This window comes from Nematostella vectensis, chromosome 5 (genome assembly GCF_932526225.1).
Source record: "Nematostella vectensis chromosome 5, jaNemVect1.1, whole genome shotgun sequence".
Taxonomy (NCBI): Eukaryota; Metazoa; Cnidaria; class Anthozoa; order Actiniaria; family Edwardsiidae; genus Nematostella; species Nematostella vectensis.
Window position 1 is genome coordinate 16,008,236 of NC_064038.1, and position 23,971 is coordinate 16,032,206.

General features: G+C 49.7%; 1 protein-coding gene across 2 annotated transcripts in view; it reads left to right on the plus strand.

The window, feature by feature from the left end:
- LOC5510408 (fibrillin-1) overlaps nucleotides 1-23,971 on the plus strand; it is a 95,916-nt gene that overhangs the window by 55,984 nt on the left and 15,961 nt on the right. For both annotated transcript variants that reach the window (XM_048727463.1, XM_048727464.1), the window contains exons 51-63: nucleotides 342-473; nucleotides 731-859; nucleotides 1,178-1,327; nucleotides 2,469-2,534; nucleotides 3,808-3,933; nucleotides 4,132-4,257; nucleotides 4,673-4,795; nucleotides 5,050-5,166; nucleotides 5,718-5,843; nucleotides 5,946-6,098; nucleotides 6,368-6,397; nucleotides 7,181-7,321; nucleotides 7,692-7,814. In XM_048727463.1, the coding sequence (XP_048583420.1) occupies nucleotides 342-473; nucleotides 731-859; nucleotides 1,178-1,327; nucleotides 2,469-2,534; nucleotides 3,808-3,933; nucleotides 4,132-4,257; nucleotides 4,673-4,795; nucleotides 5,050-5,166; nucleotides 5,718-5,843; nucleotides 5,946-6,098; nucleotides 6,368-6,397; nucleotides 7,181-7,321; nucleotides 7,692-7,814 (1,542 nt within the window). The remainder of the gene's footprint in view (nucleotides 1-341; nucleotides 474-730; nucleotides 860-1,177; nucleotides 1,328-2,468; nucleotides 2,535-3,807; nucleotides 3,934-4,131; nucleotides 4,258-4,672; nucleotides 4,796-5,049; nucleotides 5,167-5,717; nucleotides 5,844-5,945; nucleotides 6,099-6,367; nucleotides 6,398-7,180; nucleotides 7,322-7,691; nucleotides 7,815-23,971) is intronic.

A 23,971-nucleotide genomic window follows, 5' to 3' on the forward strand; every position in this document is an offset into this window, starting at 1 on the left:
CGAATCTAATTGTCTATTTGTATCCACACAAATACATTGGGATCGACGTTGATTCATTCGTCGCACTAAATAAGTCGCGCTCAATAGATTGCGAGTAGTCAAATCGGTTTCGTGTTTTTTTTTTTTGCCGTGCAGCACGACAGGTTCTGTCGAACTTAGTGCCATACCGAACATAATTTATTCAGACGTCGAACTGTTTATTTGCCCAATCCAAACAACAGGACTCGGCACGGCAGGAGCGCAACGTATGAATCGAGCCTTAAAGTCGCTATCCACAAGATTTTCCCTTGTGTCATTTATAAAATATGACTCAAAATGCTTATAATTATTTCTCGACGAAGATGTCAACGAATGCCAGGATGTCCCAGGCTTCTGTGAGAATGGCCGATGTACTAATACCATCGGTGGTGCACGTTGCGAGTGTGTGGCAGGATACGCCCTTAACACGGAAGGAAAAATCACCAGATGCGTAGGTACGTGCAAACGACCCTGCCCCCTCCCGCGCGCGCTCTTATGAATGAGCTAGGACAACCTACCTAAGAGAGAATGGTCCGTTAATTAGGTAAACGAAACCAACTGCTCAAAGTCCTGGCTACGGGCCTGGCGGTCCGAAAACTTTATTTTGCATTTTTTTTAGCCCATGGACAAGCTTGGACACGTTATACATCATTTGTTTTGTCGCCGTGGTAGATTAGTTATTTTTAGACAATGTTTTTTTTAACTTTTCTAGACGTGAACGAATGCGATGAAAATCCGAACTTCTGCCGCCCAGGCGGTCGCTGTGTCAACACTCCTGGGAGTTACCGCTGTCTCTGTGACCCGGGCTTCCAATCCTACAACGGGGGCACTGTGTGTGTGGGTAAGACATTCTTATTTGATAAAATTATTAGTGCTTCTTGCTAGGATTTTTACTTGGAAGTTTGAATGTTGGGGGTATGTATTGTATTTTTCGGATGACTCCCGAACACTCGAACTCATCGATAACCCGAAATCCTCAATAATGACTTAAGGTTCGCAAGAGAAGTTTTCAGTTCTTTCGACTCGGAAAACTCAAGACTAGCTCCAACTTTTTGTCGCGCTTGGGATTGGGATTCCTTATGGCAGACTATTGTATTTTTTCCTACTTTATTAGAGTGATAACGGTAATCCCAGTAACCATGGATCATTCATTTTGCAGACGCAAGAGAAGATTTTTGTTTCGATGTTTTTGACAATGAAAACAGTTGCACCAAGCCGAGGCCGATAAAGATGACGAAGAGCGTTTGTTGCTGCACGCTCGGAAAAGGCTGGGGCGACCCATGCGAACTTTGCCCCTCGCCCAAAACACGTGAGTACCATGAATATTTAAACACATTGATCCCTATACCGGCCTGTACCGGCTTTGGGAAGTACCCACAACCCAAAAAATTCATAAATGCAAACTAAACACAACAAGATGAAAATACTCAGTCTAAGGGATAAATGGTCTTGAAGATATGCATCCAACCAAGGTGTTGGCAACCAACACCAAATAATAGCACAGGTTCTTTGACAAATTTCAAATCGAACAAGGAAAGAAAAGCAGAATCACCCAATCAGAGATCAGCAAACACAGCTCAAGACACAAATAGATACTTTTATTCTGATCCTCCAGGTTCATTTCCATGGCCTCAAAACACAATGTCCACTCCTTGAAGGCTTGTAAAACCATGAAGATGCCTTTACGGATTGAAAAGCATTCTGGGAGATCCAGGGAAAAATTCACGAGGGGAGGGCCAGTCAACACTCCTTCCCCCAAAGTCAGATGTTTTTTTACCCCGAAGCCAAACAAATCAATTCCAGGTCATACAGACCCAGAATAGCAGTGTAAACAATTTTGGAATCAATTTGGTTTCAGAAAAGACAGCATTTAGGAGAGCTGTGGTGATTCATTGGAAAATTATTTTCTCATCCAGGCAAAGCCAAACAAGAAAAAATCATCATGAATCAACCTTTGCTTTCAAATATCCATAAGCAAAGCACTCAATTATGCTCAAAAAGACTTCATGATGTCCTGAGACACTCTCCTAATATGCACATAGCTGTATTTTGATGAAAAATACAAGCAACCATCAACTTGTGCTGGCTTCAGAACAACGACGAGGGATTAAAAGTGGGGACCGCAAAGCACTGTTGGAAAGCTAGGATACCGCTGACTAGATGCAGCTGTGTTTGACTTTGACGGGCTGTATAAAACTCAGAAAAGGGGGGGAGGTATCTGTTTTCAGTCTGTTTTTTGTAAATTCAACTCAAAAATAGCCAGGAGTCAATGGGTTAATAAAGTTGAGGCGACACGTGAACTTTCTTTCACTTAAAACACGTAAGTATCAGGACATTATTGTTAGGGTAGAAGGAAGGGAGTTCATGGGACTTATTATTTTTGGGACGATCCATCTGAACTGTGGCCCTATCTATTTTTTTTTAATATAAATGTTCACTTTTCATTTCAGCTGAATTCAGCATAATCTGCCCTAAGGGTGTAGGTATTGCAAGGAAGAATGGAACTAGATTTGAAGGTAAATTTGTGTGGAAAATATCCAAACCGGTCCTCTTGAGAATTTTAATGAGAAGTACATCCGATCACAGATAGTACAGTGCTGGCCCGTAAAAAAATCGATTGTCTAAAAACTGGGACTCACTGCTGTCTATGTGTCACTTGCGCTAATATGCTATTTTCGTTAGTTGCTGGATTTGTCTGAGGGTTTTGAGCTACGTTGTTTCGTATTGTGGTCAGAAGATCAGGGCTTGGCGCTGTTTGCTCGTGGCTTCACGTCTCCACTCCGCCTTATTTGTGTCTAGATGTCAATAAGTGTACGATGATGACGTTAAGGTGTTCTGTCTTATTTGTGTCTAGATGTCAATGAGTGTACGATGATGACGTTAAGGTGTTCTGTCTTATTTGTGTCTAGATGTCAATAAGTGTACGATGATGACGTTAAGGTGTTCTGTCTTATTTGTGTCTAGATGTCAATAAGTGTACGATGATGACGTTAAGGTATTCTGTCTTATTTGTGTCTAGATGTCAATAAGTGTACGATGATGACGTTAAGGTGTTCTGTCTTATTTGTGTCTAGATGTCAATGAGTGTACGATGATGACGTTAAGGTGTTCTGTCTTATTTGTGTCTAGATGTCAATAAGTGTACGATGATGACGTTAAGGTGTTCTGTCTTATTTGTGTCTAGATGTCAATAAGTGTACGATGATGACGTTAAGGTGTTCTGTCTTATTTGTGTCTAGATGTCAATGAGTGTACGATGATGACGTTAAGGTGTTCTGTCTTATTTGTGTCTAGATGTCAATAAGTGTACGATGATGACGTTAAGGTGTTCTGTCTTATTTGTGTCTAGATGTCAATAAGTGTACGATGATGACGTTAAGGTGTTCTGTCTTATTTGTGTCTAGATGTCAATGAGTGTACGATGATGACGTTAAGGTGTTCTGTCTTATTTGTGTCTAGATGTCAATAAGTGTACGATGATGACGTTAAAGTGTTCTGTCTTATTTGTGTCTAGATGTCAATGAGTGTACGATGATGACGTTAAGGTGTTCTGTCTTATTTGTGTCTAGATGTCAATAAGTGTACGATGATGACGTTAAGGTGTTCTGTCTTATTTGTGTCTAGATGTCAATGAGTGTACGATGATGACGTTGAGGTGTTCTGTCTTATTTGTGTCTAGATGTCAATAAGTGTACGATGATGACGTTAAGGTGTTCTGTCTTATTTGTGTCTAGATGTCAATAAGTGTACGATGATGACGTTAAGGTGTTCTGTCTTATTTGTGTCTAGATGTCAATGAGTGTACGATGATGCCTGACCTGTGCCGGAATGGCGTCTGTATCAACAACGACGGAAGCTTCCGCTGTCAGTGCAAGATGGGCTTTAAGCTGGATGCCTCAGGACACCACTGCGAAGGTAAAGCCCTTACTTACTCATGAGTAAGCTGGCCAGAAAGGGAAAAATAAAGCTTGTCATTATTGCGGCAATTTTCGAGAGTACATTGTATTTTACTTGGCCAGAGCTGTAAGAAGACGTCTATATACTTCATCATGTTCCGTTATTGTCAGAGCCTACTATCAATTCTGTGTAGTGCTTATACTCTTTGTATTTTAGATAAAAACGAATGCGTCGAGACGCCTGGTATATGTAAGACTGGCAACTGTACGAACATCGAGGGCTCCTATACGTGCACTTGTCCTGTTGGCTACGCACCAACTCGTGATTCCCCAAGCTGCTCAGGTACCTTTTTGGGAGATGGAAGTGATAAGAGGGAGTGGGGGAGATGGAAGTGATGAGAGGGAGTAGGGGAGATGGAAGTGATAACAGGGAGTAGGGGAGATGGAAGTGATAAGAGGGAGTGGGGCTAACCTTCGAAAGAAACTCTTTAGTGATACTACTCAGTCACTGTTAGTTTGGGTGTGTGTGCTTTGTTTGAATCGGGGAACTGTGGGGTGGTGGTGAGGAGACTGCGGGGCAATTTAAAGTATCATATTGTTTTTAGAAAAAAAAAGTTCAGGGGCGCTCTTTCAATGGCAGATGATCAAATGTAATTATCTAAATTTAGTAGCTGCGGATTTATCAACGTCCACAGAGCATCTGAGTAGGGTATGAGACCATTTTAAGTTTATTATAACTGGAGCTCTATGGTATGTAGATATTGATGAGTGTCGAGAGCGCGCCGGTCTGTGTGCTTACAGATGTATCAACACTCCTGGAAGCTTCAAATGCGCATGTCCAAATGGATTCGAACTTTCTACTAACCAGAGACATTGCAAAGGTACATGTTCTATTTAGTTATTGCTTTTTTTTAACATACGCCAAATTCAGGTTCTTTGATACTAACAAAACGACAAACATCTCCACAAGAAGTTATGCATCTGCGAATCTCAAATCCACATCAATCCATACATTACATCCAAAAATTGCACTTTTTGTCAGATATAAACTAATGCAAAAAGAACCCGATACCTACCCAACTTTACCATGTTGTAAACGTGTGTTTAGTCCACATATGATTGTTTTCTTTGTCAGATATAAACGAATGCAAAAAGAACCCGGAGCTTTGTCCATACGGATGCAAGAATTTCGTGGGCGGCTACCGGTGCACGTGCCCTGACGGTTACCGTGGCGACGGACGCACGTGTACAGGTTAGATTATCCGCCGGTGTCAAAATGATATTACGGATCTTACGCAAATAGAACGGCAACGGCAGAAAACAATAAAAAATTCAGAGCCAAAAGGAAACCGACCCTGCGATTATGTGCGATCCTGTGGAAACCGATCGTACGGTGAAATAGCTGCGGTCATGTGCGATCAAGTGCAATTGAGTTGCGATCATATGGAAGCCAGCCGTAAGGGATATAACACGACGACGGCAACAGCTAGGACTGTGCGCTTGGAGCAAAATCTCAAAATAGTCTCAATGAAACGCCCAATGTTTTTATCTAAAAAAAGACAATAATTTAGCCAACAGAGAGGGGCGGATTCATCGATGTGTAATTATTACGAAACACAGGAGAACAAATCACTAATTTCACAAACAGGCCTGAGCCGGAATTCGAACCCGGGCCGCAGCAATGATGATGCTGTACACCTAGGCCACCCGTACCCCACCCCACCCCACCCCACAAAGGTATTTGTTTATGCACTAACCTATATAATTTGTTTCAAAGTGTAACAATCCGTTTACTCTCGGTAGATATTAACGAGTGTCAGGAGCGTCGAGGCTTGTGCCGTAACGGCGCATGCGTGAACATTGATGGTGGCTACGTGTGCAATTGCAACCCTGGCTATAAGCGGTCTAAGAACGGCAAGAGATGTGAAGGTATGCAAAGGCGTCTATTTGCCATCTATATTCGTGATTTCTTAGTGTAAGTCTCCTATTGACATAATTGCACAAGGAGACTAATGCAGTTCTTGTTTGCAGACCAGCGTAAAGGGCTCTGTTTCGCCACCGTCACTGATGGCCTGTGTGAGGCGGTTACCAAGCAGATGATGCAAGTCAGCAAAAGGGATTGCTGCTGTACGGCCGGGAAGGCCTGGGGCATATCGTGCGAGCTCTGCCCAGCGAAAGACACTAGTAAGCTTTTAATGCCACAGGCATCCCAAGCTACCATCCACCTGATGTCGATAAACTTACAACATTTAAAAGCGAGTGCGTGACAAAAACAGGCTACTCCCCGCAAATATCATTCGTCAAATGTGAATTCTTATTTCATTGTTCCAGCAAATTTAATGTTTTGAGGTATCTAACATGACGCTGAAACCACATTTAACTTTGGCGTCCTTTAAACCAGGTAAAACATACCAGATGACATTACAACATTTTTATTTTTATTTCTGTTGCAGGAGCACACAATGAGCTGTGTTCCGATGCAGGTCAGTCACATGCGTTGTACCCTTACCTACCTCACGTCACGCAATGTTCTCCTTATTTAGGTGCCGACCATTTGCAATTTGAGGGGGGAGGGGTACTCGGTGCATCCTCGGCGGATCTTAAAAAAATCCTGTATCGTTTGGTTAAAACAAACAAAACAAAACAAAAAACTTGCATAGCCCTTAGATTTTAAACCTCCGTTTGGCACCCGCCAATCAGAGCCATTGATGATTTTATTCCGATCACGCCATCTCCTCACAAGCACCTCTCTAATCACCTGGTATACAATGAGATTTCGTTTAATGTTTCTTAAAGCTCAGTGACAGAAGCTTGCAGTTATTGGAAACCGCAGTAATATCCGTCCCTGGCATAACCTTTACTACTAATATGGATGTTTTCTCTGTTCTCTCTGCTATCGACTTTTCTGAGCACTATGATATGTATTATATTCAATAACCAGACAAAGTTACTACTCCAACGATCCCCTCAGGAAAATGCATAATTGTTAGATTTCCACACCCCCACACCACCCCTAATGCAAGAAATCTAACTATTGCATAAACCATTACCTGTTGATAATGTAACTATCTGTTGGCATGGACAGGAAACTTTATTTGTTTTTTTTTTAATTAAAATAAAGAAACAAGAATTTTCCATTTGCACTAAAAAGGGGAATAGATATCCGCTAATCCCCCTGGCCCCTCCCTGTACTTGCCCGTGATGGAGTATGCATTGCCAACCTATGGGTCCCCACCCTTACTTACTGATTGTCACTTTGGTCCTAGTGGAGCTTGGCAATGGTATGAACGTGTGCGAGATGACTTCCGGTCTCTGCATAAACGGGAAATGCATCAGCATTAAGGGCGGCTTCCGGTGCATGTGCAATGTCGGCTACAAGCTCTCTATGAACGGACGTAAATGCTATGGTAAATATCTAACTATCTTCGGTAGACTATTATTATTTTCAATTGACTGCCTGCTATGTTTTCGCGCTTTTGAAATATTTCATGTTTTCAATTTTTATTATACTATTCTTGCACCACGTATACACATTTTATGATATATCGTAAGCAAAAAGCGTGTGACCTTTGAAATACGTTTAATAGTTATCATTCGATAATTATTTTTTTAAAAGAAAGGGAGTAAGCAATAAAGACATTTCTGTTAATAGTTTAATATATTTTTTTCTATGCTACTTCTCCTAGTTCCTTCATGATCTGCGAAAATACATCTTACTCTTGCGCTTGTCTAGACTCTCTTGGAACTATCCTTGTTTATTAATGACTTACTCCTCAGACATAAACGAGTGCGAGGGACCGACAAAAGTGTGTCAGTTTGATTGCAAGAATACGGACGGTTCGTACGAGTGCAGCTGTCCCAAGGGCTATCAAGTGGATGCAGACAAGAAAAAGTGCTTGGGTAAGTCGAGGGGACCCCCTTAGGGGTACCAGTGATAGGTTGAGGGGACCCTCCCAAGGGGTTCTAGTGATAGGTTGAGAGGACCCTCCAAAGGGGTTCTAGTGATAGGTTAAGGGGACCCTCCCAAGGGGTTCTAGTGATAGGTTGAGGGGACCCTCCCAAGGGGTTCTAGTGATAGGTTGAGGGGATCCTCACAAGGGGTTCTAGTGATAGGTTGAGGGGACCCTCCAAAGGGGTTCTAGTGATAGGTTGAGGGGACCCTCACAAGGGGTCTAGTGATAGATTAAGGGGACCCTCCCAAGGGGTTCTAGTAATAGGTTGAGGGGACCCTCCTAAGGGGTTCTAGTGATAGGTTGAGGGGACCCTCACAAGGGGTTCTAGTGATAGGTTGAGGGGACCCTCCTAAGGGGTTCTAGTGATAGGTTGAGGGGACCCTCACAAGGGGTTCTAGTGAAAGGTTGAGGGGACCCTCACAAGGGGTTCTAGTGATAGGTTGAGGGGACCCTGCCAAGGGGTTCTAGCGATAGGTTGAGGGACCCTGCCAAGGGGTTCTAGTGATAGGTTGAGGGGCTCCTCCCAAGGGGTTCTAGTGATAGGTTGAGGGGCTCATCACAAGGGGTTCTAGTGATTGGTTGAGGGGACCCACCTAAGGGGTTCTAGTGATAGGTTGAGGGGAACCTCCCAAGGAGTTCTAGTGATAGGTTGAGGGGACCCTCCCAAGGGGTTCTAGTGATTTCTAGTGATAGGTTGAGGGGACCCTGCCAAGGGGTTCTAGTGATAGGTTGAGGGTACCCTCCCAAGGGGTTCTAGTGATAGGTTGAGGGGACCCTGCCAAGGGGTTCTAGTGATAGGTTGAGGGTACCCTCCAAAGGGGTTCTAGTGATAGGTTGAGGGGACTCTGCCAAGGGGTACTAGTGATAGGTTGAGGGGACCCTCCAACCTGCCAAGGGGTTCTAGTGATAGGTTGAGGGGACCCTCCAACCTCCCAAGGGGTTCTAGTGATTTCTAGTGATAGGTTGAGGTGACCCTGCCAAGGGGTTCTAGTGATAGGTTGTGGGGACCCTCACAAGGGGTTCTAGTGATAGGTTGAGGGGACCCTCCTAAGGGGTTCTAGTGATAGGTTGAGGGGACCCTCCCAAGGGGGTCTAGTGATAGATTAAGGGGACCCTCCCAAGGGGTTGTAGTGATAGTTTGAGGGGACCCTCCTAAGGGATTCTAGTGATAGGTTGAGGGGACCCTCCTAAGGGGTTCTAGTGATAGGTTGAGGGGACCATCACAAGGGGTTCTAGTGATAGGTTGAGGGAACCCTCCTAAGGGGTTCTAGTGATAGGTTGAGGGGACCCTCACAAGGGGTTCTAGTGATAGGCTGAGGGGACCCTGCCAAGGGGTTCTAGTGATAGGTTGAGGGGACCCTGCCAAGGGGTTCTAGTGATAGGTTGAGGGGACCCTCACAAGAGGTTCTAGTGATAGGTTGAGGGGACCCTCTAAAGGGGTTCTAGTGATAGGTTGAGGGGACCCTCCCAAGGGGTTCTAGTAATAGGTTGAGGGGCCCCTTCCAAGGGGTTCTAGTGATAGGTTGAGGGGACCCTCCTAAGGGGTTCTAGTGATTTCTAGTGATAGGTTGAAGGGACCCTGCCAAAGTATTCTAGTGATAGGTTGAGGGTACCCTCCCAAGAAATTCTAGTGATAGGTTGAGGGGACTCTGCCAAGGGGTACTAGTGATAGGTTGAGGGGACCCTCCAACCTGCCAAGGGGTTCTAGTGATAGGTTGAGGGGACCCTCACAAGGGGTTCTAGTGATTGGTTGTGGGGACCCTCCCAAGGGGTTCTAGTGATAGGTTGAGGGGACCCTCCCAAGGGGTTCTAGTGATAGGTTGAGGGGACCCTCCCAAGGGGTTCTAGTGATAGGTTGAGGGGACCCTCTAAAGGGGTTCTAGTGATAGGTTGAGGGGACCCTCCCAAGGGGTTCTAGTGATAGGTTGAGGGGCCCCTTCCAAGGGGTTCTAGTGATAGGTTGAGGGGACCCTCCTAAGGGGTTCTAGTGATTTCTAGTGATAGGTTGAGGGGACCCTGCCAAAGTATTCTAGTGATAGGTTGAGGGTACCCTCCCAAGGAATTCTAGTGATAGGTTGAGGGGACTCTGCCAAGGGGTACTAGTGATAGGTTGAGGGGACTCTGCCAAGGGGTACTAGTGATAGGTTGAGGGGACCCTCCAACCTGCCAAGGGGTTCTAGTGATAGGTTGAGGGGACCCTCACAAGGGGTTCTAGTGATTGGTTGTGGGGACCCTCCCAAGGGGTTCTAGTGATAGGTTGAGGGGACCCTCCTAAGGGGTTCTAGTGATAGGTTGAGGGGACCCTGCCAAGGGGTTCTAGTGATAGGTTGAGGGGACCCTCACAAGAGGTTCTAGTGATAGGTTGAGGGGACCCTCTAAAGGGGTTCTAGTGATAGGTTGAGGGGACCCTCCCAAGGGGTTCTAGTGATAGGTTGAGGGGCCCCTTCCAAGGGGTTCTAGTGATAGGTTGAGGGGACCCTCCTAAGGTGTTCTAGTGATTTCTAGTGATAGGTTGAGGGGACCCTGCCAAAGTATTCTAGTGATAGGTTGAGGGTACCCTCCCAAGGAATTCTAGTGATAGGTTGAGGGGACTCTGCCAAGGGGTACTAGTGATAGGTTGAGGGGACCCTCCAACCTGCCAAGGGGTTCTAGTGATAGGTTGAGGGGACCCTCACAAGGGGTTCTAGTGATTGGTTGTGGGGACCCTCCCAAGGGGTTCTAGTGATAGGTTGAGGGGACCCTCCTAAGGGGTTCTAGTGATAGGTTGAGGGGACCCTCCCAAGGGGTTCTAGTGATAGGTTGAGGGGACCCTCCTAAGGGGTTCTAGTGATAGGTTGAGGGGACCCTCCCAAGGGGTTCTAGTGATAGGTTGAGGGGACCCTCCCAAGGGGTTCTAGTGATAGGTTGAGGGGACCCTCTAAAGGGGTTCTAGTGATAGGTTGAGGGGACCCTCCCAAGGGGTTCTAGTGATAGGTTGAGGGGCCCCTTCCAAGGGGTTCTAGTGATAGGTTGAGGGGACCCTCCTAAGGGGTTCTAGTGATTTCTAGTGATAGGTTGAGGGGACCCTGCCAAAGTATTCTAGTGATAGGTTGAGGGTACCCTCCCAAGGAATTCTAGTGATAGGTTGAGGGGACCCTCACAAGGGGTTCTAGTGATTGGTTGTGGGGACCCTCCCAAAGGGGTTCTAGTGATAGGTTGAGGGGACCCTCCTAAGGGGTTCTAGTGATAGGTTGAGGGGACCCTCCCAAGGGGTTCTAGTGATAGGTTGAGGGGACCCTCTAAAGGGGTTCTAGTGATAGGTTGAGGGGACCCTCCCAAGGGGTTCTAGTGATAGGTTGAGGGGCCCCTTCCAAGGGGTTCTAGTGATAGGTTGAGGGGACCCTCCTAAGGGGTTCTAGTGATAGGTTGAGGGGACCCTCCCAAGGGGGTCTAGTGATAGATTAAGGGGACCCTCCCAAGGGGTTGTAGTGATAGGTTGAGGGGACCCTCCTAAGGGATTCTAGTGATAGGTTGAGGGGACCCTCCTAAGGGGTTCTAGTGATAGGTTGAGGGGACCATCACAAGGGGTTCTAGTGATAGGTTGAGGGAAACCTCCTAAGGGGTTCTAGTGATAGGTTGAGGGGACCCTCACAAGGGGTTCTAGTGATAGGTTGAGGGGACCCTGCCAAGGGGTCCTAGTGATAGGTTGAGGGGACCCTGCCAAGGGGTTCTAGTGATAGGTTGAGGGGACCCTCACAAGAGGTTCTAGTGATAGGCTGAGGGGACCCTCTAAAGGGGTTCTAGTGATAGGTTGAGGGGCCCATTCCAAGGGGTTCTAGTAATAGGTTGAGGGGACCCTCCTAAGGGGTTCTAGTGATTTCTAGTGATAGGTTGAGGGGACCCTGCCAAAGTATTCTAGTGATAGGTTGAGGGTACCCTCCCAAGGGGTTCTAGTGATAGGTTGAGGGGACTCTGCCAAGGGGTACTAGTGATAGGTTGAGGGGACCCTCCAACCTGCCAAGGGGTTCTAGTGATAGGTTGAGGGGACCCTCCAACCTGCCAAGGGGTACTAGTGATGGGTTGAGGGGACCCTCCCAAGGGGTTCTAGTGATATGTTGAGGGGACCCTCCCAAGGGGTTCTAGTGATAGGTTGAGGGGACCCTCCCAAGGGGTTCTAGTGATAGGTTGAGGAGCTCCTCCCAAGGGGTTCTAGTGATAGGTTGAGGGGACCCTCCTAAGGGGTTCTAGTGATAGGTTGAGGGGCTCCTCCCAAGGGATTCTAGTGATAGTTTGAGGGGACCCTCCCAATGGGTTCTAGTGATAGGTTGAGGGGACGCTCACAAGAGGTTTTAGTGATAGGTTGAGGGGACCCTGCCAAAGTATTCTAGTGATAGGTTGAGGGTACCCTCCCAAGGGGTTCTAGTGATATGTTGAGGGGACCCTCCCAAGGGGTTCTAGTGATAGGTTGAGGGGACCCTCCCAAGGGGTTCTAGTGATAGGTTGAGGAGCTCCTCCCAAGGGGTTCTAGTGATAGGTTAAGGGGCTCCTCCCAAGGGGTTCTAGTGATAGGTTGAGGGGACCCTCCTAAGGGGTTCTAGTGATAGGTTGAGGGGCTCCTCCCAAGGGATTCTAGTGATAGTTTGAGGGGACCCTCCCAATGGGTTCTAGTGATAGGTTGAGGGGACGCTCACAAGAGGTTTTAGTGATAGGTTGAGGGGACCCTCCCAAGGGGTTCTAGTGATAGGTTGAGGGGACCCTCCCAAGGGGTTCTAGTGATAGGTTGAGGGGATCCTGCCAAGGGGTTCTAGTGATAGGTTGTAGGGACTCTGCCAAGGGGTTCTAGTGATAGGTTGAGGGGAACCTTCCAAAGGGTTCTAGTGATAGGTTGAGGGGACCCTGCCAAGGGGTTCTAGTGATATGTTGAGGGGACCCTGCAAAGGGGTTCTAGTGATATGTTGAGGGGACCCTGCAAAGGGGTTCTAGTGATAGTTTGAGGGGACCCTTCCAAGGGGTTCTAGTGATAGGTTGAGGGGACCCTGCCAAGGGGTTCTAGTGATATGTTAAAGGGACCCTGCCAAGGAGTTCTAGTGGTAGGTTGAGGGGACCCTCCTAAGTGGTTCTATTGATAGGTTGAGGGGACCTCCCTAAGGGGTTCTAGTGATAGGTTGAGGGGACCCTCACAAGGGGTTCTAGTGATAGGTTGAGGGGACCCTCCCAAGGGGTTCTAGTGATAGGTTGAGGGGACCCTCCAACCTCCCAAGGGGTTCTAGTGATTTCTACTGATAGGTTGAGGTGACCCTGCCAAGGGGTTCTAGTGATAGGTTGAGGGGACCCTCACAAGGGGTTCTAGTGATTGGTTGTGGGGACCCTCCCAAGGGGTTCTAGTGATAGGTTGAGGGGACCCTCCTAAGGGGTTCTAGTGATAGGTTGAGGGGACCCTCCCAAGGGGTTCTAGTGATAGGTTGAGGGGACCCTCCCAAGGGGTTCTAGTGATAGGTTGTGGGGACCCTCACAAGGGGTTCTAGTGATAGGTTGAGGGGACCCTCCTAAGGGGTTCTAGTGATAGGTTGAGGGGACCCTCCCAAGGGGGTCTAGTGATAGATTAAGGGGACCCTCCCAAGGGGTTGTAGTGATAGGTTGAGGGGACCCTCCTAAGGGATTCTAGTGATAGGTTGAGGGGACCCTCCTAAGGGGTTCTAGTGATAGGTTGAGGGGACCATCACAAGGGGTTCTAGTGATAGGTTGAGGGAAACCTCCTAAGGGGTTCTAGTGATAGGTTGAGGGGACCCTCACAAGGGGTTCTAGTGATAGGTTGAGGGGACCCTGCCAAGGGGTTCTAGTGATAGGTTGAGGGGACCCTGCCAAGGGGTTCTAGTGATAGGTTGAGGGGACCCTCACAAGAGGTTCTAGTGATAGGTTGAGGGGACCCTCTAAAGGGGTTCTAGTGATAGGAAGAGGGGCCCATTCCAAGGGGTTCTAGTAATAGGTTGAGGGGACCCTCCTAAGGGGTTCTAGTGATTTCTAGTGATAGGTTGAGGGGACCCTGCCAAAGTATTCTAGTGATAGGTTGAGGGTACCCTCCCAAGGGGTTCTAGTGATAGGTTGAGGGGACTCTGCCAAGGGGTACTAGTGATAGGTTGAGGGGACCCTCCAACCTGCCAAGGGGTTCTAGTGATAGGTTGAGGGGACCCTCCAACCTGCCAAGGGGTACTAGTGATAGGTTGAGGGGACCCTCCAACCTCCCAAGGGGTTCTAGTGATTTCTACTAATAGGTTGAGGTGACCCTGCCAAGGGGTTCTAGTGATAGGTTGAGGGGACCCTCACAAGGGGTTCTAGTGATTGGTTGTGGGGACCCTCCCAAGGGGTTCTAGTGATAGGTTGAGGGGACCCTCCCAAGGGGTTCTAGTGATTTCTAGTGATAGGTTGAGGGGACCCTGCCAAGGGGTTCTAGTGATAGGTTGTGGGGACCCTCCCAAGGGGTTCTAGTGATAGGTTGAGGGGACTCTGCCAAGGGGTTCTAGTGATATGTTGAGGGGACCCTCCCAAGGGGTTCTAGTGATAGGTTGAGGGGACCCTCCCAAGGGGTTCTAGTGATAGGTTGAGGAGCTCCTCCCAAGGGGTTCTAGTGATAGGTTAAGGGGCTCCTCCCAAGGGGTTCTAGTGATAGGTTGAGGGGACCCTCCTAAGGGGTTCTAGTGATAGGTTGAGGGGCTCCTCCCAAGGGATTCTAGTGATAGTTTGAGGGGACCCTCCCAATGGGTTCTAGTGATAGGTTGAGGGGATTCTCACAAGAGGTTCTAGTGATAGGTTGAGGGGACCCTCCCAAGGGGTTCTAGTGATAGGTTGAGGGGACCCTCCCAAGGGGTTCTAGTGATAGGTTGAGGAGATCCTGCCAAGGGGTTCTAGTGATAGGTTGTAGGGACTCTGCCAAGGGGTTCTAGTGATAGGTTGAGGGGACCCTTCCAAAGGGTTCTAGTGATAGGTTGAGGGGACCCTGCCAAGGGGTTCTAGTGATATGTTGAGGGGACCCTGCAAAGGGGTTCTAGTGATAGTTTGAGGGGACCCTTCCAAGGGGTTCTAGTGATAGGTTGAGGGGACCCTCCTAAGGGGTTCTAGTGATAGGTTGAAGGGACCCTCCCAAGGGGTTCTAGTGATAGGTTGAGGGGACCCTCCCAAGGGGTTCTAGTGATAGGTTGTGGGGACCCTCACAAGGGGTTCTAGTGATAGGTTGAGGGGACCCTCCTAAGGGGTTCTAGTGATAGGTTGAGGGGACCCTGCCAAGGGGGTCTAGTGATAGATTAAGGGGACCCTCCCAAGGGATTCTAGTGATAGGTTGAGGGGACCCTCCTAAGGGGTTCTAGTGATAGGTTGAGGGGACCATCACAAGGGGTTCTAGTGATAGGTTAAGGGAAACCTCCTAAGGGGTTCTAGTGATAGGTTGAGGGGACCCTCACAAGGGGTTCTAGTGATAGGTTGAGGGGACCCTGCCAAGGGGTTCTAGTGATAGGTTGAGGGGACCCTGCCAAGGGGTTCTAGTGATAGGTTGAGGGGACCCTCACAAGAGGTTCTAGTGATAGGTTGAGGGGACCCTCTAAAGGGGTTCTAGTGATAGGAAGAGGGGCCCATTCCAAGGGGTTCTAGTAATAGGTTGAGGGGACCCTCCTGAGGGGTTCTAGTGATTTCTAGTGATAGGTTGAGGGGACCCTGCCAAAGTATTCTAGTGATAGGTTGAGGGTACCCTCCCAAGGGGTTCTAGTGATAGGTTGAGGGGACTCTGCCAAGGGGTACTAGTGATAGGTTGAGGGGACCCTCCAACCTGCCAAGGGGTTCTAGTGATAGGTTGAGGGGACCCTCCAACCTGCCAAGGGGTACTAGTGATAGGTTGAGGGGACCCTCCAACCTCCCAAGGGGTTCTAGTGATTTCTACTAATAGGTTGAGGTGACCCTGCCAAGGGGTTCTAGTGATAGGTTGAGGGGACCCTCACAAGGGGTTCTAGTGATTGGTTGTGGGGACCCTCCCAAGGGGTTCTAGTGATAGGTTGAGGGGACCCTCCCAAGGGGTTCTAGTGATTTCTAGTGATAGGTTGAGGGGACCCTGCCAAGGGGTTCTAGTGATAGGTTGAGGGGACCCTCCCAAGGGGTTCTAGTGATAGGTTGAGGGGACTCTGCCAAGGGGTTCTAGTGATTTCTAGTGATATGTTGAGGGGACCCTCCCAAGGGGTTCTAGTGATAGGTTGAGGGGACCCTCCCAAGGGGTTCTAGTGATAGGTTGAGGAGCTCCTCCCAAGGGGTTCTAGTGATAGGTTAAGGGGCTCCTCCCAAGGGGTTCTAGTGATAGGTTGAGGGGACCCTCCTAAGGGGTTCTAGTGATAGGTTGAGGGGCTCCTCCCAAGGGATTCTAGTGATAGTTTGAGGGGACCCTCCCAATGGGTTCTAGTGATAGGTTGAGGGGACGCTCACAAGAGGTTCTAGTGATAGGTTGAGGGGACCCTCCCAAGGGGTTCTAGTGATAGGTTGAGGGGACCCTCCCAAGGGGTTCTAGTGATAGGTTGAGGAGATCCTGCCAAGGGGTTCTAGTGATAGGTTGTAGGGACTCTGCCAAGGGGTTCTAGTGATAGGTTGAGGGGACCCTTCCAAAGGGTTCTAGTGATAGGTTGAGAAGACCCTGCCAAGGGGTTCTAGTGATATGTTGAGGGGACCGTGCAAAGGGGTTCTAGTGATAGTTTGAGGGGACCCTTCCAAGGGGTTCTAGTGATAGGTTAAGGGGACCCTGCCAAGGGGTTCTAGTGATATGTTAAAGGGACCCTGCCAAGGGGTTCTAGTGGTAGGTTGAGGGGACCCTCCTAAGTGGTTCTAGTGATAGGTCGAGGGGACCTCCCTAAGGGGTTCTAGTGATAGGTTGAGGGGACCCTCACAAGGGGTTCTAGTGATAGGTTGAGGGGACCCTCCCAAGGGGTTCTAGTGATAGGTTGAGGGGACCCTCCCAAGGGGTTCTAGTTATAGGTTGAGGGGATCCTGCCAAGGGGTTCTAGTGATATGTTGAAGGGACCCTGCAAAGGGGTTCTAGTGATAGGTTAAGGGGACCCTCCCAAGGGGTTCTAGTGATAGGTTGAGGGGACCCTGCCAAGGGGTTCTAGTGATTGGTTAAGGGGACCCTCACAAGGGGTTCTAGTGATAGGTTGAGGGGATCCTGCCAAGGGGTTCTAGTGATAGGTTGTAGGGACTCTGCCAAGGGGTTCTAGTGATAGGTTAAGGGGACCCTCACAAGGGGTTCTAGTGATAGGTTGAGGGGATCCTGCCAAGGGGTTCTAGTGATAGGTTGTTGGGACTCTACCAAGGGGTTCTAGTGATAGGTTGAGGGGACCCTTCCAAGGGGTTCTAGTGATAGGTTGAGGGGACCCTCACAAGAGGTTCTAGTGATAGGTTGAGGGGACCCTCCAAAGGGGTTCTAGTGATAGGTTGAGGGGACCCTCCCAAGGGGTTCTAGTGATAGGTTGAGGGGACCCTCCCAATGGGTTCTAGTGATAGGTTGAGGGGACGCTCACAAGAGGTTCTAGTGATAGGTTGAGGGGACCCTCCCAAGGGGTTCTAGTGATAGGTTGAGGGGACCCTCCCAAGGGGTTCTAGTGATAGGTTGAGGGGACCCTCCCAAGGGGTTCTAGTGATAGGTTGTAGGGACTCTGCCAAGGGGTTCTAGTGATAGGTTGAGGGGACGCTCACAAGAGGTTCTAGTGATAGGTTGAGGGGACCCTCCCAAGGGGTTCTAGTGATAGGTTGAGGGGACCCTCCCAAGGGGTTCTAGTGATAGGTTGAGGGGATCCTGCCAAGGGGTTCTAGTGATAGGTTGTAGGGACTCTGCCAAGGGGTTCTAGTGATAGGTTGAGGGGACCCTTCCAAGGGGTTCTAGTGATAGGTTGAGGGGACCCTCACAAGAGGTTCTAGTGATAGGTTGAGGAGACCCTCCAAAGGGGTTCTAGTGATAGGTTGAGGGGACCCTCCCAAGGGGTTCTAGTGATAGGTTGAGGGGACCCTCCCAATGGGTTCTAGTGATAGGTTGAGGGGACGCTCACAAGAGGTTCTAGTGATAGGTTGAGGGGACCCTCCCAAGGGGTTCTAGTGATAGGTTGAGGGGACCCTCCCAAGGGGTTCTAGTGATAGTTTGAGGGGATCCTGCCAAGGGGTTCTAGTGATAGGTTGTAGGGACTCTGCCAAGGGGTTCTAGTGATAGGTTGAGGGGACCCTTCCAAGGGGTTCTAGTGATATGTTGAAGGGACCCTGCCAAGGGGTTCTAGTGATAAGTTGAGGGGACCCTGCAAAGGGGTTCTAGTGATAGGTTGAGGGGACCCTCCCAAGGGGTTCTAGTGATAGGTTGAGGGGACTCTGCCAAGGGGGGTTCTAGTGATAGGTTGAGGGGAATCTGCCAAAGGGTTGTAGTGATAGGTTGAGGGGACCCTCCCAAGGGGTTCTAGTGATATGTTGAAGGGACCCTGCCAAGGGGTTCTAGTGATAGGTTGAGGGGACGCTCACAAGAGGTTCTAGTGATAGGTTGAGGGGCCCCTTCCAAGGGGTTCTAGTGATAGGTTGAGGGGACCCTCCCAAGAGGTTCTAGTGATAGGTTGAGGGGACCCTGCCAAGGGGTTCTAGTGATAGGTTGTAGGGACTCTGCCAAGGGGTTCTAGTGATAGGTTAAGGGGACCCTCCTATAGGGGTTCTAGTGATTTCTAGTGATAGGTTGAGGGGACCCTGCCAAGAGGTTCTAGTGATATGTTGAAGGGACCCTGCAAAGGGGTTCTAGTGATAGGTTGAGGGGACGCTCACAAGAGGTTCTAGTGATAGGTTGAGGGGACACTGCCAAGGGGTTCTAGTGATAGTTTGAGGGGACCCTTCCAAGAGGTTCTAGTGATAGGTTGAGGGGACCCTGCCAAGGGGTTCTAGTGATAGGTTGTAGGGACTCTGCCAAGGGGTTCTAGTGATAGGTTAAGGGGACCCTCCTATAGGGGTTCTAGTGATTTCTAGTGATAGGTTGAGGGGACCCTGCCAAGAGGTTCTAGTGATATGTTGAAGGGACCCTGCAAAGGGGTTCTAGTAATATGTTGAAGGGACCCTGCCAAGGGGTTCTAGTGATAGGTTGAGGGGACCCTGCCAAGGGGTTCTAGTGATAGTTTGAGGGGACCCTTCCAAGTGGTTCTAGTGATAGGTTGAGGGGACCCTCCCAAGGGGTTCTAGTGATAGGTTGAGGGGACCCTCCCAAGGGGTTCTAGTGATAGGTTGAGGAGCTCCTCCCAAGGGGTTCTAGTGATAGGTTAAGGGGCTCCTCCCAAGGGGTTCTAGTGATAGGTTGAGGGGACCCTCCTAAGGGGTTCTAGTGATAGGTTGAGGGGCTCCTCCCAAGGGATTCTAGTGATAGTTTGAGGGGACCCTCCCAATGGGTTCTAGTGATAGGTTGAGGGGACGCTCACAAGAGGTTTTAGTGATAGGTTGAGGGGACCCTCCCAAGGGGTTCTAGTGATAGGTTGAGGGGACCCTCCCAAGGGGTTCTAGTGATAGGTTGAGGGGATCCTGCCAAGGGGTTCTAGTGATAGGTTGTAGGGACTCTGCCAAGGGGTTCTAGTGATAGGTTGAGGGGAACCTTCCAAAGGGTTCTAGTGATAGGTTGAGGGGACCCTGCCAAGGGGTTCTAGTGATATGTTGAGGGGACCCTGCAAAGGGGTTCTAGTGATATGTTGAGGGGACCCTGCAAAGGGGTTCTAGTGATAGTTTGAGGGGACCCTTCCAAGGGGTTCTAGTGATAGGTTGAGGGGACCCTGCCAAGGGGTTCTAGTGATATGTTAAAGGGACCCTGCCAAGGAGTTCTAGTGGTAGGTTGAGGGGACCCTCCTAAGTGGTTCTATTGATAGGTTGAGGGGACCTCCCTAAGGGGTTCTAGTGATAGGTTGAGGGGACCCTCACAAGGGGTTCTAGTGATAGGTTGAGGGGACCCTCCCAAGGGGTTCTAGTGATAGGTTGAGGGGACCCTCCAACCTCCCAAGGGGTTCTAGTGATTTCTACTGATAGGTTGAGGTGACCCTGCCAAGGGGTTCTAGTGATAGGTTGAGGGGACCCTCACAAGGGGTTCTAGTGATTGGTTGTGGGGACCCTCCCAAGGGGTTCTAGTGATAGGTTGAGGGGACCCTCCTAAGGGGTTCTAGTGATAGGTTGAGGGGACCCTCCCAAGGGGTTCTAGTGATAGGTTGAGGGGACCCTCCCAAGGGGTTCTAGTGATAGGTTGTGGGGACCCTCACAAGGGGTTCTAGTGATAGGTTGAGGGGACCCTCCTAAGGGGTTCTAGTGATAGGTTGAGGGGACCCTCCCAAGGGGGTCTAGTGATAGATTAAGGGGACCCTCCCAAGGGGTTGTAGTGATAGGTTGAGGGGACCCTCCTAAGGGATTCTAGTGATAGGTTGAGGGGACCCTCCTAAGGGGTTCTAGTGATAGGTTGAGGGGACCATCACAAGGGGTTCTAGTGATAGGTTGAGGGAAACCTCCTAAGGGGTTCTAGTGATAGGTTGAGGGGACCCTCACAAGGGGTTCTAGTGATAGGTTGAGGGGACCCTGCCAAGGGGTTCTAGTGATAGGTTGAGGGGACCCTGCCAAGGGGTTCTAGTGATAGGTTGAGGGGACCCTCACAAGAGGTTCTAGTGATAGGTTGAGGGGACCCTCTAAAGGGGTTCTAGTGATAGGAAGAGGGGCCCATTCCAAGGGGTTCTAGTAATAGGTTGAGGGGACCCTCCTAAGGGGTTCTAGTGATTTCTAGTGATAGGTTGAGGGGACCCTGCCAAAGTATTCTAGTGATAGGTTGAGGGTACCCTCCCAAGGGGTTCTAGTGATAGGTTGAGGGGACTCTGCCAAGGGGTACTAGTGATAGGTTGAGGGGACCCTCCAACCTGCCAAGGGGTTCTAGTGATAGGTTGAGGGGACCCTCCAACCTGCCAAGGGGTACTAGTGATAGGTTGAGGGGACCCTCCAACCTCCCAAGGGGTTCTAGTGATTTCTACTAATAGGTTGAGGTGACCCTGCCAAGGGGTTCTAGTGATAGGTTGAGGGGACCCTCACAAGGGGTTCTAGTGATTGGTTGTGGGGACCCTCCCAAGGGGTTCTAGTGATAGGTTGAGGGGACCCTCCCAAGGGGTTCTAGTGATTTCTAGTGATAGGTTGAGGGGACCCTGCCAAGGGGTTCTAGTGATAGGTTGTGGGGACCCTCCCAAGGGGTTCTAGTGATAGGTTGAGGGGACTCTGCCAAGGGGTTCTAGTGATTTCTAGTGATATGTTGAGGGGACCCTCCCAAGGGGTTCTAGTGATAGGTTGAGGGGACCCTCCCAAGGGGTTCTAGTGATAGGTTGAGGAGCTCCTCCCAAGGGGTTCTAGTGATAGGTTAAGGGGCTCCTCCCAAGGGGTTCTAGTGATAGGTTGAGGGGACCCTCCTAAGGGGTTCTAGTGATAGGTTGAGGGGCTCCTCCCAAGGGATTCTAGTGATAGTTTGAGGGGACCCTCCCAATGGGTTCTAGTGATAGGTTGAGGGGATTCTCACAAGAGGTTCTAGTGATAGGTTGAGGGGACCCTCCCAAGGGGTTCTAGTGATAGGTTGAGGGGACCCTCCCAAGGGGTTCTAGTGATAGGTTGAGGAGATCCTGCCAAGGGGTTCTAGTGATAGGTTGTAGGGACTCTGCCAAGGGGTTCTAGTGATAGGTTGAGGGGACCCTTCCAAAGGGTTCTAGTGATAGGTTGAGGGGACCCTGCCAAGGGGTTCTAGTGATATGTTGAGGGGACCCTGCAAAGGGGTTCTAGTGATAGTTTGAGGGGACCCTTCCAAGGGGTTCTAGTGATAGGTTGAGGGGACCCTCCTAAGGGGTTCTAGTGATAGGTTGAAGGGACCCTCCCAAGGGGTTCTAGTGATAGGTTGAGGGGACCCTCCCAAGGGGTTCTAGTGATAGGTTGTGGGGACCCTCACAAGGGGTTCTAGTGATAGGTTGAGGGGACCCTCCTAAGGGGTTCTAGTGATAGGTTGAGGGGACCCTGCCAAGGGGGTCTAGTGATAGATTAAGGGGACCCTCCCAAGGGATTCTAGTGATAGGTTGAGGGGACCCTCCTAAGGGGTTCTAGTGATAGGTTGAGGGGACCATCACAAGGGGTTCTAGTGATAGGTTAAGGGAAACCTCCTAAGGGGTTCTAGTGATAGGTTGAGGGGACCTTCACAAGGGGTTCTAGTGATAGGTTGAGGGGACCCTGCCAAGGGGTTCTAGTGATAGGTTGAGGGGACCCTGCCAAGGGGTTCTAGTGATAGGTTGAGGGGACCCTCACAAGAGGTTCTAGTGATAGGTTGAGGGGACCCTCTAAAGGGGTTCTAGTGATAGGAAGAGGGGCCCATTCCAAGGGGTTCTAGTAATAGGTTGAGGGGACCCTCCTAAGGGGTTCTAGTGATTTCTAGTGATAGGTTGAGGGGACCCTGCCAAAGTATTCTAGTGATAGGTTGAGGGTACCCTCCCAAGGGGTTCTAGTGATAGGTTGAGGGGACTCTGCCAAGGGGTACTAGTGATAGGTTGAGGGGACCCTCCAACCTGCCAAGGGGTTCTAGTGATAGGTTGAGGGGACCCTCCAACCTGCCAAGGGGTACTAGTGATAGGTTGAGGGGACCCTCCAACCTCCCAAGGGGTTCTAGTGATTTCTACTAATAGGTTGAGGTGACCCTGCCAAGGGGTTCTAGTGATAGGTTGAGGGGACCCTCACAAGGGGTTCTAGTGATTGGTTGTGGGGACCCTCCCAAGGGGTTCTAGTGATATGTTGAGGGGACCCTCCCAAGGGGTTCTAGTGATTTCTAGTGATAGGTTGAGGGGACCCTGCCAAGGGGTTCTAGTGATAGGTTGAGGGGACCCTCCCAAGGGGTTCTAGTGATAGGTTGAGGGGACTCTGCCAAGGGGTTCTAGTGATTTCTAGTGATATGTTGAGGGGACCCTCCCAAGGGGTTCTAGTGATAGGTTGAGGGGACCCTCCCAAGGGGTTCTAGTGATAGGTTGAGGAGCTCCTCCCAAGGGGTTCTAGTGATAGGTTAAGGGGCTCCTCCCAAGGGGTTCTAGTGATAGGTTGAGGGGACCCTCCTAAGGGGTTCTAGTGATAGGTTGAGGGGCTCCTCCCAAGGGATTCTAGTGATAGTTTGAGGGGACCCTCCCAATGGGTTCTAGTGATAGGTTGAGGGGACGCTCACAAGAGGTTCTAGTGATAGGTTGAGGGGACCCTCCCAAGGGGTTCTAGTGATAGGTTGAGGGGACCCTCCCAAGGGGTTCTAGTGATAGGTTGAGGAGATCCTGCCAAGGGGTTCTAGTGATAGCTTGTAGGGACTCTGCCAAGGGGTTCTAGTGATAGGTTGAGGGGACCCTTCCAAAGGGTTCTAGTGATAGGTTGAGGGGACCCTGCCAAGGGGTTCTAGTGATATGTTGAGGGGACCGTGCAAAGGGGTTCTAGTGATAGTTTGAGGGGACCCTTCCAAGGGGTTCTAGTGATAGGTTAAGGGGACCCTGCCAAGGGGTTCTAGTGATATGTTAAAGGGACCCTGCCAAGGGGTTCTAGTGGTAGGTTGAGGGGACCCTCCTAAGTGGTTCTAGTGATAGGTCGAGGGGACCTCCCTAAGGGGTTCTAGTGATAGGTTGAGGGGACCCTCACAAGGGGTTCTAGTGATAGGTTGAGGGGACCCTCCCAAGGGGTTCTAGTGATAGGTTGAGGGGACCCTCCCAAGGGGTTCTAGTTATAGGTTGAGGGGATCCTGCCAAGGGGTTCTAGTGATATGTTGAAGGGACCCTGCAAAGGGGTTCTAGTGATAGGTTAAGGGGACCCTCCCAAGGGGTTCTAGTGATAGGTTGAGGGGACCCTGCCAAGGGGTTCTAGTGATTGGTTAAGGGGACCCTCACAAGGGGTTCTAGTGATAGGTTGAGGGGATCCTGCCAAGGGGTTCTAGTGATAGGTTGTAGGGACTCTGCCAAGGGGTTCTAGTGATAGGTTAAGGGGACCCTCACAAGGGGTTCTAGTGATAGGTTGAGGGGATCCTGCCAAGGGGTTCTAGTGATAGGTTGTTGGGACTCTGCCAAGGGGTTCTAG